General features: G+C 21.8%; 2 protein-coding genes across 2 annotated transcripts; one reads left to right on the top strand and one right to left on the bottom strand.

The window, feature by feature from the left end:
* Nucleotides 1–573: 573 nt before the first annotated feature.
* On the bottom strand, nt 574–9,155 carry LOC127290102 (mitochondrial fission regulator 2-like). The gene is made up of 5 exons (XM_051318494.1): nt 8,887–9,155; nt 6,114–6,301; nt 5,851–6,011; nt 2,463–2,673; nt 574–2,348 (listed from the first exon to the last, which is right to left on the bottom strand). The coding sequence occupies exons 2-5, from the start codon at nt 6,299–6,301 to the stop codon at nt 2,198–2,200; spliced, it is 711 nt and encodes a 236-aa protein (XP_051174451.1). The 5' UTR covers nt 8,887–9,155; the 3' UTR covers nt 574–2,197.
* Nucleotides 9,156–9,657: 502 nt separating this feature from the next.
* Nucleotides 9,658–11,741, top strand: LOC127290198 (U6 snRNA-associated Sm-like protein LSm2). The gene is made up of 4 exons (XM_051318634.1): nt 9,658–9,861; nt 10,723–10,790; nt 10,914–11,004; nt 11,440–11,741. Exons 1-4 carry the CDS (start codon nt 9,859–9,861, stop codon nt 11,563–11,565), a joined length of 288 nt encoding a protein of 95 aa, XP_051174591.1. The 5' UTR covers nt 9,658–9,858; the 3' UTR covers nt 11,566–11,741.
* The last annotated feature ends 2,825 nt before the right edge of the window (nt 11,742–14,566 follow it).

The following is a 14,566-nucleotide window of genomic DNA, read 5'->3' as shown; positions in this document are numbered from 1 at the left end:
CAATTAAACTACACTCATTTATATAATAAAAATAATATTTTGTATAATAATAATAATAATACCAATAGTAATTGTTCCTTTTTTTGTTTCAGATGGACACGGAAGGGATATCAGAAAAAGTAACGGACGGTTACAAAAAAAAATTTGTTAAATATTGATGATAATAATTATACTACTAAAAAAATTTTTTTTATAAATTACAAGCTCTTTTTAAATTTTTTTTTTTTTGTTTCAGATGGCCCCGGAATATCAAGAAAAGTAACGGACGTTTATGAAAAAAAGGTTGTTTTATATTAATGATGAATAATAAATATAAAAGCAAAAAAAACCAATTATGGTGAAGCAAAATTAAAAAAAACGGTTAAGGCATTGAGTGCTTATCTCTGATATATAAAGTACAAAGATATAAAAATTTATAAATTTATAACATAACCTAAAATTTAATATTTTAACTATAATAATTCCCATTTATAGTCTCATTCTTTCATAAATTAAGTAATGCAAAATTTTAGAGATTTAGATTAAAAAAAAGAGAAAAGAACCTAAAGAATAAATAAATTACAAAAGAACATATTTGCATAACAATAACATTTATTTATTTATTGTTTTTTTCTTCATTTTGAGTCTTTGATAAAAGTTTTTTTTTTGTTTTTTTTTTTTATTTTCATGGTATAAAACTTCTCTGTACATTCATTACACATAAAAGAGAACGGAACAAGTTCAGTCTCCAAAATTATGTAAACGAGCCCGTGAGCTTTTTTTTTAAGTAATAATTCATTACAATTTAACATTGCACCTTTCGGTGTATCTCGTACTCGACAAGACGGATTACAACGAACTGGAAAAAAAATTAGGACTTAATTATCATTTATCACAAGGCGAGATATTTTTTTTCAGATATATTTTTTATTTGCCATTTTTGAGATTTACTTTTTTTTTTTATCTATTAAAGTCAATATCTGAAAAAAATTTTCTTTTTTTTCCTCTAAATTGTCGCGGCAAAAAATATATATATAATATAATAAATCTCTTTTCTGCATCTATTAAGAAAAAATTGTCTTTAAAACTGGAATCGTTCAGTTTCTCTCTACCTCTGGAAATATTTATTCGAAATGAGATTCGTCTCTACTAATCAAAAATTAATTAAAAACGCTTCTTAATTTTTAATTATAAGTCATTATCATTAAATTTAAGTAATTTGGTGAAAAAAAAAAATAATAACTAGAAACTAATAATTTCAAACGCAATTAAAACAAAAGGAAAAAAAAATTTTTATTTTAAATGATTTTTATCGAAAAAAAAAATCGAAAAGAAAATGTAATTAATTTTTTTAATGGTATAAATTTTTGTTTATAAAAATGTTAAATTAAAAATTTGTTTTAAATACATTTTTAAAGCACAAAAAATTTCTTTAGAATTTTTCGCATTTGAAAAAAGAAATTCGCATATTAAAAAATTTTCTTTGAATTTGAAAAATTAAATTCTTAATTAAAGAACAATTTTTTAATTAATGTGAATTAAAGAAAAAAAATTTGAAATTAACGAAAAAAACAAAATATTTACATTTCAGAAAAATTTGAAATTAATATTTCTTATCCATTTTTTTTTTTTTTTATAAAAAGTGAGAAATTTATTTTCCTCCTCACTAAAAAAAAAATCTTAATTCCACGATTAAGAAATAAAAATGGAATTCTTAAATTTCAGTGTTCTATATACAAGTGGATGATTAATGTTTTTAAGCTATTTTTTTACAGGTGATCTCTTATTGAAAGTAATGATAAAATACTAAAATCTCTTCCAAGCGAGAAGAGAAGGAAAAAAAAAATGCACAGCTTTTTTTTATGGCCACTTGGAGTTTTTTTTTTTTTTTTTAATAATATTAATACTCCCAAAAGGACTAGGCTTCATCTTCATTTCTTTCTATAATGCCTAAGGAAAAAGAAAATCGTTTCTATTTTTTTTTTTAAAGAAAAAAATTACTATCAATTTTTAAAGTTTATGATTCTTTTTTTTTCTTTTCTTTTTATATCTGATCTCTCGTTTTCCTTCATGAGACTCTCAAATTAAGAGTTAACATTGGAATTCGATTGTCTCAGTTTTTAAAATAAAAATTCGCAGAATTCGCAAAAAAAAAAAATGTCTAAAAATCAAAAAGAAATGGTCACGTAACGTGCGCACGTGACAAAAAATAAATTGTCTAGCTAAAAGAATCGTCTAACGCGAGATTAAGCGACGAATCACGACTATCGGGTGATCGCATCGCGAGATATCGTTTTCGTAAAATTTCCTGTAAATCGTTGCATGGACTATTTTCATGCTTTATTTTCACTGGACGACCACCGGGCGATCTGAAAAAATAAAAACAGTTTTTTTTATTCCTTTCTTTATCAAAAAAAAAAAAAAAAAAAAAAATGATTTTTATTTTTACTATTTATTTATTTACTTTTAAATTAAATACTGACCTCGCAATTGGTTTGAGCTTAATTTTATCAATATCTTTCAAAATATCGCCCATCGATTTTTGTGGAATCAATGGAGGTTTTTTTTTATCGTCAACAATATGATCTTGTAAACTTGCTCGTCGTGCAATATGCGGAGTTGTCGGTGGAGGTAGAGGCGGCGGTGGCGGTGGTGGTTTCATATCATTGTCCTTTCCGTTCACGAGCGACGGTTCTGTTAAGGTTTATTTTTTTTTTTTTAAATTCAAATTTCTTTTTATATAACCGACAATTTACATTATAGATTACATTAGTATGAATGACATCCTATAAAGGCGAAAAAATACAAATTTAGAAAAAAACGTATTTTTCTTACGGAATGACCCAAAAAAAAATCCAAAAAACAGTTATAACTTCTAAACAAATTAACGGATCGTTATGAAACTTGGTAATTATGTTCTTTGCAATGAATATACGGCCCTTAGAGGCTTAGTAATTATATTCTTTGCAATGAATTACATTCTGTATTACAGAAAGATACAAATTTAGGGGAAAAAACTTATTTTTATTACGGAATGATCCCAAAAAAATCCAAAAAACGGTTATAACTTCTTTAAAAAATAACGGATCCTTATAAAACTTGGTAGTTGTGTTCTTTGCAATAAATAACATACTTTAAAGATGACAAAAAAAAAAATTTAGAAAAAAACACATTTTTCTTACGGAATGACCCCAAAAAAATCCAAAAAAACAGTTATAACTTCTACAGAAATTAACGGATTGTTATGAAACTTGAGAATTATGTTCTTTGCAATGAATAATAGCCTTTAGAGGCGAAAAATGACAAATTTATGAAAAAAAGCGAATATTTCTTACGGAATGACCCCAAAAAAGTCCAAAAAACGGTTATAACTTCTTTAAAAAATAACAAATCTTTATGAATCTTGGTAATTATGTTCTCTGCAATGAGTAACAGCCTTTAGAGGCGAAAAAATACAAATTTATGAAAAAAAGCGAATATTTATTACGGAATGACCCCAAAAAAAACCGTTATAACTTCTTTAAAAAATAACGGACCCTTATGAAACTTGGTAGTTGTGTTCTTTGCAATGAATAACATACTTTAAAGATGAAAAAAATACAAATTCAGAAAAAAACGCATTTTCTTACGGAATGACCCCAAATAAAATCCAAAAAACAGTTATAACTTCTACAGAAATTAACGGATAGTTATAAAACTTGGGAATTATGTTCTTTGCAATGAATAACAGCCTTTAGAAGCGAAAAAATACAAATTTATTAAAAAAATCGAATATTTATTATGGAATGACCCCAAAAAAATCCAAAAAACAGTTATAACTTCTACAGAAATTAACGGATCGTTATGAAACTTGGTAATTATGTTCTTTGCAATGAATATACGGCCCTTAGAGGCTTAGTAATTATATTCTTTGCAATGAATTACATTCTGTATTACAGAAAGATACAAATTTAGGGGAAAAAACTTATTTTTATTACGGAATGATCCCAAAAAAATCCAAAAAACGGTTATAACTTCTTTAAAAAATAACGGATCCTTATAAAACTTGGTAGTTGTGTTCTTTGCAATAAATAACATACTTTAAAGATGACAAAAAAAAAAATTTAGAAAAAAACACATTTTTCTTACGGAATGACCCCAAAAAAATCCAAAAAAACAGTTATAACTTCTACAGAAATTAACGGATTGTTATGAAACTTGAGAATTATGTTCTTTGCAATGAATAATAGCCTTTAGAGGCGAAAAATGACAAATTTATGAAAAAAAGCGAATATTTCTTACGGAATGACCCCAAAAAAGTCCAAAAAACGGTTATAACTTCTTTAAAAAATAACAAATCTTTATGAATCTTGGTAATTATGTTCTCTGCAATGAGTAACAGCCTTTAGAGGCGAAAAAATACAAATTTATGAAAAAAAGCGAATATTTATTACGGAATGACCCCAAAAAAAACCGTTATAACTTCTTTAAAAAATAACGGACCCTTATGAAACTTGGTAGTTGTGTTCTTTGCAATGAATAACATACTTTAAAGATGAAAAAAATACAAATTCAGAAAAAAACGCATTTTCTTACGGAATGACCCCAAATAAAATCCAAAAAACAGTTATAACTTCTACAGAAATTAACGGATAGTTATAAAACTTGGGAATTATGTTCTTTGCAATGAATAACAGCCTTTAGAAGCGAAAAAATACAAATTTATTAAAAAAATCGAATATTTATTATGGAATGACCCCAAAAAAATCCAAAAAACAGTTATAACTTCTACAGAAATTAACGGATCGTTATTAAACTTGGTAATTATGTTCTTTGCAATGAATTACATTCTGTATTACAGAAAGATACAAATTTAGGGAAAAAAAACTTATTTTTATTACGGAATGACCCCAAAAAAATCCAAAAAACCAGTTATAACTTCTTTAAAAAATAACGGATCCTTATAAAACTTGGTAGTTGTGTTCTTTGCAATAAATAACATACTTTAAATATGACAAAAAAAAAATTCAGAAAAAAACACATTTTTATTACGGAATGACCCCAAAAAAATCCAAAAAAACAGTTATAACTTCTTTAAAAAATAACGGATCCTTATGAAACTTGGTAGTTGTGTTCTTTGCAATGAATAACATACTTTAAAGATGAAAAAAAATACAAATTTTGAAAAAAACGCATTTTTCTTACGGAATGACCCCAAAAAAAAATCCAAAAAACTGTTATAACTTCTACAGAAATTAACGGATAGTTATAAAACTTGGGAATTATGTTCTTTGCAATGAATAACAGCCTTTAGAAGCGAAAAAATACAAATTTATGAAAAAAAGCGAATATTTATTACGGAATGACCCCAAAAAAATCCAAAAAAGCAGTTATAACTTCTACCGAAATTAACGGATCGTTGTGAAACTTGGTAGTTATGTTCTTTGCAATATATTACATTCTGTATTACAAAAAGATACAAATTTAGGGAAAAAAAACTTATTTTTATTACGGAATGACCCCAAAAAAATCCAAAAAACTGTTATAACTTCTATAAAAAATAACGAATCCTTGCGAAACTTGTTAGTTGTATTCTTTACAATGAATCCCATCCTTTAGAGGCAGAAAAATACAAATTTATGAAAAAAAAGCGAATATTTGTTACGGAATGACCCCAAAAAAATCCAAAAAAACAGTTATAACTTTTTTAAAAAATAACGGATCCTTATGAAATTTGGTAATTATGTTCTTTGCAATGAATTACAGCCTTTAGAGGCAGAAATATACAAATTTATCCCCCCCCCAAAAAAAAACCGTATAATTATTAATGAATGTCCTGAAAAAAATCAAAAAAAAAAAAACACAAAAAATAAATAATAATTCAATAAATACCAGAGACAAAGTTACGTGTTGGTCCGTGTTTGGTACTTTTCACAATTGTCGATATTTGTTCACGTAATTCTTGTAATTCCTGTTCCAATGCAAGAAGACGTACCTCTGAACCAAAACTAATTGGCTCCAATAGATCTGGTTTGCTTGCTGACAAAAGACCACTGGAATTATTGATAAAAAAAAAAAAAAAAAATATTCCAAAAATTAAATTATTTCTATATAAATTTTTTTTGATGAAAAAAAAAATATATATATATTTATACCTTCCGGGGCCAAGACCATTTGATCCAGGTATATCATCGCTTATTTCTTCATTAATCATTGAATTTGTCATTGAATGAAGTGGTGTTACACTGACATAAATTTTTGGCGGCGGTTTTAAGGGAAGAAACGAGCCAATTCGTCGAACGATACTACGTCTTCTTCCATAATATTTCGGTGTTTCGCCCATCTTGTAAAATATATTATCATTTCAATATGGGTCAAAAAAATAAATTAAAATCAGATTAATTTTTGAGACGAATTTTTATTTATTCAAATTAGTATTTTTTTTTTTTGCAAAATTTTCATCAAAACTAATTTTTTTCTATATATTAGGAAAATTTTTCACTAACCGAAAATTCAATTTACAAAATTTTTTTATTTATTCGAATTTTTATTTGGCAAAAAATTTTCATTTTCTCGAATTTTCATTTAATATAATAGAGAATGAAAAATTTTTATTGGCTAGAATTTTTCCATTGCATAGAATTTTTATTTTATTCTTTCAAATGAATTTTCATTTGTTTCGAATTATTATTTGATATAATTTCCATAAAAACCGATTTTTCTGCAGAATTTTTAATCGAAAAATTATTTAACGAAATTTCTAATTTGATAAGAATTTTCATTTGTCCGAAATTGCAAATGACCGAAAAATTCGATTTTGGCGCGAATTTTAAATTATCAACCAATCAAAAAAATTATTCATAAAATTGTGATTGGTTGATAATTTAAAAATCGCGCCAAAATCAATTTTTCGGTCATTTTTGCAATTTCGGACAAATGAAAATTCTTATTAAATTAGAAATTCTGTTGAATGATTTTTCGATTATAAAAAAAAAAATTCTGCAGAAAAATCGATATTTTTATGGAAAAAATTATATCAAATAATAATTCGAAAAAAATGAAAATTCATTTGAAAGAATAAAATAAAAATTCTATGCAATGAAAATTCTAGCCTCATAAAAATTCTTTAAAATGATTGATTATGTTAAAATGAAAATTTGACGAAATAAAAATTATGACAAAAATTCAAATAAATTTGAAAATTTTGTGAAGTGAATTTTCGATTATTGAAAAATTCTCTATAATATAGAAAAAATCGTTTTTTGATGAAAATTCTGCAAAAAAAAAAAAAAAAATACTAATTCGATTAAATAAAAATTTGGCTCAAAAATAATTATGACAAATGAAATTTTATAAAATGAAAATTTTAACTAATAATTTTTTTAGAATTTAATCATGCGTTCCGTTTTATTAAATAAATAAGAAAAAAATATATAAAAAATAAAAAAAAATATTATAAAAATATTATTACTATATAATTTGAAATATTTTTAATATTTTATAATTTAAAAATTTTTTTTTTTTATCATTTTACAATTTTTAATATTTTTTAATTAGTGACTTACTTTTTGCTATAAATTATTATTTATTTATTTATTTAATAATTATAATTTATTATTAAAAAATAAAAAAAAATATTAAAAATAATAAAAACATGAAATATTAAAAATATTAAAAAATAGAAAATATTAAAAAAAATTTAGAAATATATATTAAATAAATATTAAAATAGTTAATTAATTTTAATTTAATTTCTTTAATTTAATAATTAATTTTTTAATTTTTTTTTATTTATAATTTATAATATTAATAATAATAATAGTAATAATAATAACAATAACAGTAATAATAACAATAATATTAATAATAATAATAATAATAATAATAATAATAATAATAATAATAAAAATACGTAAATTATTTATGAGGAAAAAAAAATATAAATTAATACCTAATTATAATTTTTTATTAAAAAAAAATCTACAAATTAATAATTATTACAATATTAAATTACAATTTTTTTATGATTGTAAATATTTTTATTTATTATTATTATTATTATTATTATTATTATTATTATTTAAAAAAATAAAAATAATATAAAAAATTATAATTATACTTAGCTAATAATAATAATAATAATAATAATAATAAATAAAAATATTTACAATCATAAAAAATTGTAATTTAGTATTGTAATAATTATTAATTAGTAGATTTTTTTTTAATAAAAAATTAATAATTATTAATTAGTTGATTTTTTTTTAATAAAAAATTATAATTAGGTATTAATTTATTTTTTTTTTCCTCATAAATAATTTACGTATTTTAATTATTATTATTAATTAATATAAATTATAAATAAAAAAAAATTAAAATTATAAAGGAAAATTTTTTTTTTTAATTCTTAAAATCTAAACAATAAATTGAGATAAATTGAGTGTTTTATTTAAAAAAAAAAAAAAAAAAAATTTTTATTTAATATTTATTTTGGTCTAGAGGAAAAATTCTTCGTGAATTAAAAATAAATTTTTTTTTTATTAAATGCGATATTTTTGAAACGAAGCCAACAGCTGATGGCAGGTTGTTGCAATGAATTTTTTAAATATATCAGAAAATATAAAAATTAAAAAAGAAAAATAGAGAAAATTTTATCGATAAACCATTTTTCTCTCGTGGAAAATTTATTACATCATCGATGACAATTATATAAACAGTTGTGTCTCATTTAATTAATCTCGTTTATATACACATATATAGTTACATATATATATATATATATACATATATTTATATATTCGTAAACTGGGCCATGTGAATATAGTTCGAAAAAATATATAATAAATTAAGAAAAGCAATAAAAATTCAATAATAATAAAAAAAAGGCACTATTATTTATATATTTAATAGAAAAAAAAAGAAACTTACCTTTCACATAGAATTGTTATATGCGTAAACTTTTGATAAAGAAAATTTTTTTCAAATTAAAATATTTACAAGTATCAAAAAGAAAAAAATTCTCTCTCTTTTTAAACACTTTTTTCTATTGAAATTCCATGTAAATTTTTAATCACAATATTCATGGCAATGCGCGTTTTCCTTTTTTAACAACAAAAATTGGAAAAAAAAAATTTCTTGTGACGCGCGCGTAAGAATAATTTTTCTTTTTTTAGGTTATGATGATAATGGTCTTCGAATTTCTTGTCGTTTGGGGAAATTTTTGGATATTATGTACCTGGAAATTGATTTAGAAGGGACTTTTTTTTTTTAATAGTCACTTTTGTTTACTTATATTTTCCCCTAGAATGCAAGTTGGTAATTTTCCATATTTAAACAAAGAAAACATCCAAAATGTGAAACATATATTTTAAAGCTGTTTTCACAATTCTCTACTAATTATTTTTTTTTAACTTCCCAACTCTGAACATTAAAACATTATCTACCCAACTTTGGATCCAAAGTGAGAGACGAAATTTGCCGAATGAAAAGGCCTGAGCAGAATAGAAACGTAACCGGAATCGTAATCGCAAACGCAACCGGAAGAATGAGTTAGAGAAGGATAGATAGATTGTTTGTCCTTCTCTAACTTATTCTTCCGGTTGCGTTTACGATTACGATTCCGGTTACGTTTCTATTCTGCGTTGGCCTAAACTGCCGAATACTCTCGTCTGCAATACCGAACATAATCGATAATAATCGAATTGTTCCGAGACGAGGAGAACAAGAAAAAATGTTTTTCTGAAATTATTTTTAATTAAATATATGTATATTAATATTCTATTATTTCAAAACTGTTAATATAGTTTAAAAATAAAAGGAAATAATTAATTAATGTAGAATTCTTCTTTAGTCTTTTTTTATTCAATTCATTCAAGTTTACAATTAATTACACACACAAAAATGGTAAGTTTTTGTTACATTTGTTTACAAATATATTTTTTCATATTTATTATAACTTTATAATAAAATATTTTATTAAAAGCGTTAATTATATAAAATATAAAGAAAGGAAAAAATTAAATAATTATTTTAACAATATTTCACGAATCTGCAATTTATTTCTCATAATACGATTTTGAGGTTAGGTTTCGAACGTTCCGCGGTTTTTTTTTATTTCCCGGCAAATTATTATTATTATTGTTATTATTACTATTACTATAATTTTTATTGCTATTACTATTGTTATTATTAAGTTATAAATAAATATTTAAATATATGATAAAATATATAAAAATATAAATATTTTTTTTTATTTTTAAATTTATTGATTTTATTATTCAAAAAATTATTATTATTATTAATATTGTTATTTATTAATTAATTGGAAATAATTAATTTTTATTTACGAGTTTGGAGAAAAATTAATTTTTTTTTAAAAAAATTAAAAAAAATAATAATTAATTAAAAATTTTTTTATTTTTATTAAAATTCTTATAAAAATTAATAACTAAAAAAATTAAATTGTGCATAATTTATTTTTAGTATTATCAAATTAAATTTAAATTTAATTAAGTAATTTAAATTTAAATTAATTAATTAAGTAATTTAAATTTAAATTAATTAATTAAGTAATTTAAATTTAAATTAATTAATTAATTAATTTTTATTTTAATTAATTAATTTATTAATTCTATTTTTTTTTTTTTTTTTTGATTAAAAAAATGTAAAAATTAATAATAATAAAAAATTAAATTTAAATTACAATAAAAATTTTAATTTTGAAAAAAATGTTAACAAATTTTTTAAATTATTTATATTTTGCAGTTATTCTACTCGTTCTTCAAATCTCTTATTGGCAAAGATGTTGTTGTCGAATTGAAAAATGATCTCAGGTAAAAATGTTTTTCTTTTTTTTTTTTTTAAAAAAAAAATTGTAGAAAATAAAAATTTAAATTAGAAGGAAATAATTTTTTTTTGTTTAATAAAATTTTATATTTATTTTATTTATTTTTCAGTATTCAAGGAACTTTACATTCAGTGGATCAGTATCTAAATATTAAATTAACCGACATTAGCGTTACGGATCCTGATAAATATCCTCACATGGTAATTATAAAAAAAAGGAGAATAGTTTTTTTTTTTATTTATTATTTCAAAAAGAAAATTAATTTTTAATTCAAAAAAAAGAAGAAAATAGATTAAAAAATTTTATTTTCTTATTTAAAAATATATTGAAAAAATTTATTTTCTTATTTAAAAATATATTTATAAAAAATAAATTTTAAATTTAAATAAATATTTTTATTAATTATTTAAATATTTTAATTAATTAAAAAAAATACATATATTTTATCTGAATAATAAATAAAATATTTTAATAAAAAATATTATTTATAATTTAAAAAATTAAATTTAAAATAGATAAATTAAAAAAAAATATATTCATTATAAAATTTTGAAATGAAAAAAAAAATTAATTAAAAGAAAAATGATATTTAAAAAAAAAAATAAATTCGTTTCTCTCTTTGTTTTTTTTTACAGATGTCGGTGAAAAATTGTTTCATTCGAGGTTCAGTTGTTAGATATGTTCAACTTCCTGGTGACGATATTGATACACAATTATTGCAGGACGCTGCAAGGAAAGAGGCTGCAGTTCAAAGTCGATAAAAATAAAAAGAAACGAAATTTTTTATTTTATTTTTTTAATTATTCAATTCAACGTAAGCCGCATATTATTTTTACTACTATTATTATTATTATTATTATTACAAATTTTTTTTTCACCACTTTTTTCTTTCTTTATTTAAACAATTTGAACAAAAATATACTCCAATTTTAGAGTATATATATATTTTTTGAAATTCAGATTATACTTTTTTTCGAATTCAAAGCAAAATGAAAAAAAAAAAATTACAAAAATAATATATAAGAGAAAAATAATAAAATATGACGAGAGAAATTATTTTGTACGTTGTGTACGAAAATTAAACTTTTGATACGAATTTAAACAAAAAGATTCTCTTTTTTTTGGAAATTTAGGGAAGGAGCTTTTCTCTTTTTTCTTTTTCAAGACTATATTTTTATTTTTAATGGAAAACAAAAATTTGTTTTTATTTATTTAAAAAAGAAAAAAAACGGAAACAAAACAAATTTCCATATTTTTGTTTAAATACATTTTATGTGGAATTTTTATTTTCACGTTTCTCTTTTAATAATTTACAATTCAAATTTGAATTTTTATAATTCTTATAAATTTTTATATTTTTTCAATTGAAAAAAAAAAATAATATCGTGTTATTGAATTAAAACAAACAAACAAGCAAAAAAAAAAAAAAAGGAAAGAAAAATATAAAAATGAATTTATTTAAAATTTTTCTGACAAATTGAACGTTTTTATTTTTTCTTCATTTTTTTTCTCAATTCTTTTTCGTTTATTTTTCTGCATTAATGACGAAAGCTCTCGCGTGCTCTTTGCGTGTTAATATTCATTCCCAATAGGTATGCAGTGTAGGTTAAAGAATTACGATGATTTTTATCATATATACACGAGTTGTACAATTTTATTTCCAATGCACTAAAATTTTTTCACTTTTTATTTTCTTTAAAAAATTAAAAAAAAAAAAAAAAATTCTCAGTACTAATTTAAATATTCAAAAGATGTGATTAAATATTTTTATTTATTTTTTTTTTAATTTTTATTAAGTATTTTAAAAATTAATTTTTATAAACAAAATATCTCGCGATATATTTTAAAAATAATTCCATAAAAGAACATTTTTTTTTTTTGTTGAAAAAATACAATTAAACTATTTTTATAAAATAATAATAATTATTATTATTATTGTTGTTATTATTATCATAACGATAATATTTTAAAAAAATAATAATTAATTATTTTAATTAGTTACATTCATAATTTTTACAATTGTCAATTTTTTGACAATTATTACAATTTATTAGAATTTACCTTTTTTAAATTAATTAAATTAATTACAAAAGTCACATAATTAAATATGAATATTAAAATAATATTTTTTCTACATTTTTTTTTTGCAAAATAAATTTCAATTTGAAAGCATCTTGTTATGGGTGCGTTATCCATAATAATAAAATGCAACGTGACCGGCAGCTCTAATTTTCATTATGTAGCGCCTAAGGTCCTTCTCCTTTTACCTTATTCCAATTTTCTCATATTAAATCCACAAAGATTTTCATTATTATAATGCACGGATAAAAATACTGGAATTTAATAATAATATTATTAATATTATTACCATTATTATATATGATTTTAAATAAATAATTATTATTATTAAACAATTAATAAATAAATAAAAAAAGTAAATTTATATTACTAAAATTTATTAAAAATAAAATACGTAATAACATAAAAAAAAAATTACCAATAAAAAATGTTTTAAAAAAATTATAATTGTAAAAAAGAAGTTGAATTTACATTCATCTCATAAATATTTTACTTCCTTGATACGATAAACAAAGAAAAAAGAATGCTTCTTAGAATAATAAAAATGAAACCCTATTTATTTGTTGTGATTTAGATAACGATAATATAAATAATAATAATAATGGCATTAACCTTTGTTTGACACACTGGGGTACAAAATACCCCACGTTTTTCCATTCTTACCAATTTTTCTCGAAATACCTCACGTTTTCCAATTTTTTAAAAATACTTACTTTAAATATTCTACTATATAACTTATATAGTTTTCAGAAGATACCTCTCAAGAATATGTAAAAAAAAATTGAAGTAGATATATTTAATATTTTATTTTTCATGATGATTTTTGTCGATGGGGTACAAAAAACCCCAATGTGTCAAGTATGATACTCAGAAAAAGTGTGTCAAGTAAAGGTTAATAACAATAAAAATATAATTATTATAACTATTATAAAATAGAGAAACAAATTTTAAATAAAAACAAGTTAGCGAACCGATAGTGGCCATTAAACCACCCCCCCCCCCCAAAAAAAAAAAAAAAAACAAGTTTCAAGTGAATTCAGCCATTGAGAAAAAAATCATTCGCCATTTTGGATCCGCCATTTTTAATTATGAAAATTTAATATGAAATTTGTAATCAGCGACCTCAAAAACCCTCGAGTGATGAGTTTTAAGAATATTTGACGAATTTTGAAAAAAAAACCGCCATATAGGATCCGCTAATTTCAATTTCAAAAATCCGACCTCAAATTCGTAATTAGTGATCTCAAAAACCTCCAAATAACGATTTTTGAAAGAATTTGAGTAATTTTAAGATTTTTCAAACGCCAATATGAATCCGCCATTTTGAATTTTAAAAATCCGACATCAAATTCGTAATTAGCGATCTGAAAAATACCCGAGAAACAATTTTTAAACGAAATTGAATGATTTTTAGAATTTTCAAACCCTATTTTGGATCCGCCATTTTGAATTTTGAAAAATGAACATTACACTAGTTATCAGCAACCCCGAAAACCCCCGAGAAACAAGTTTTAGACAAAATCTGACGAATTCGAAAAAAATTGTTCGCCATATTAGAACCGCTATTTTTTATTTGAAAATCAAAAAAAAAAAATTTGTAATTTTAATGCAAATTCTTGCACAAAATACTCCTAAAAGTGTAGACAAAAATTGACAGCCAAATCCGAGTAGAGGAACACACCT

The sequence above is a fragment of the Leptopilina boulardi genome, unplaced genomic scaffold (genome assembly GCF_019393585.1).
Source record: "Leptopilina boulardi isolate dan_hultmark-lab unplaced genomic scaffold, ZJU_Lbou_2.1 LbouV2_55, whole genome shotgun sequence".
NCBI lineage: Eukaryota > Metazoa > Arthropoda > Insecta > Hymenoptera > Figitidae > Leptopilina > Leptopilina boulardi.
The sequence above is the reverse complement of the archived record's forward strand: the minus strand, read 5'-3'. Positions and strand labels throughout refer to the sequence as shown.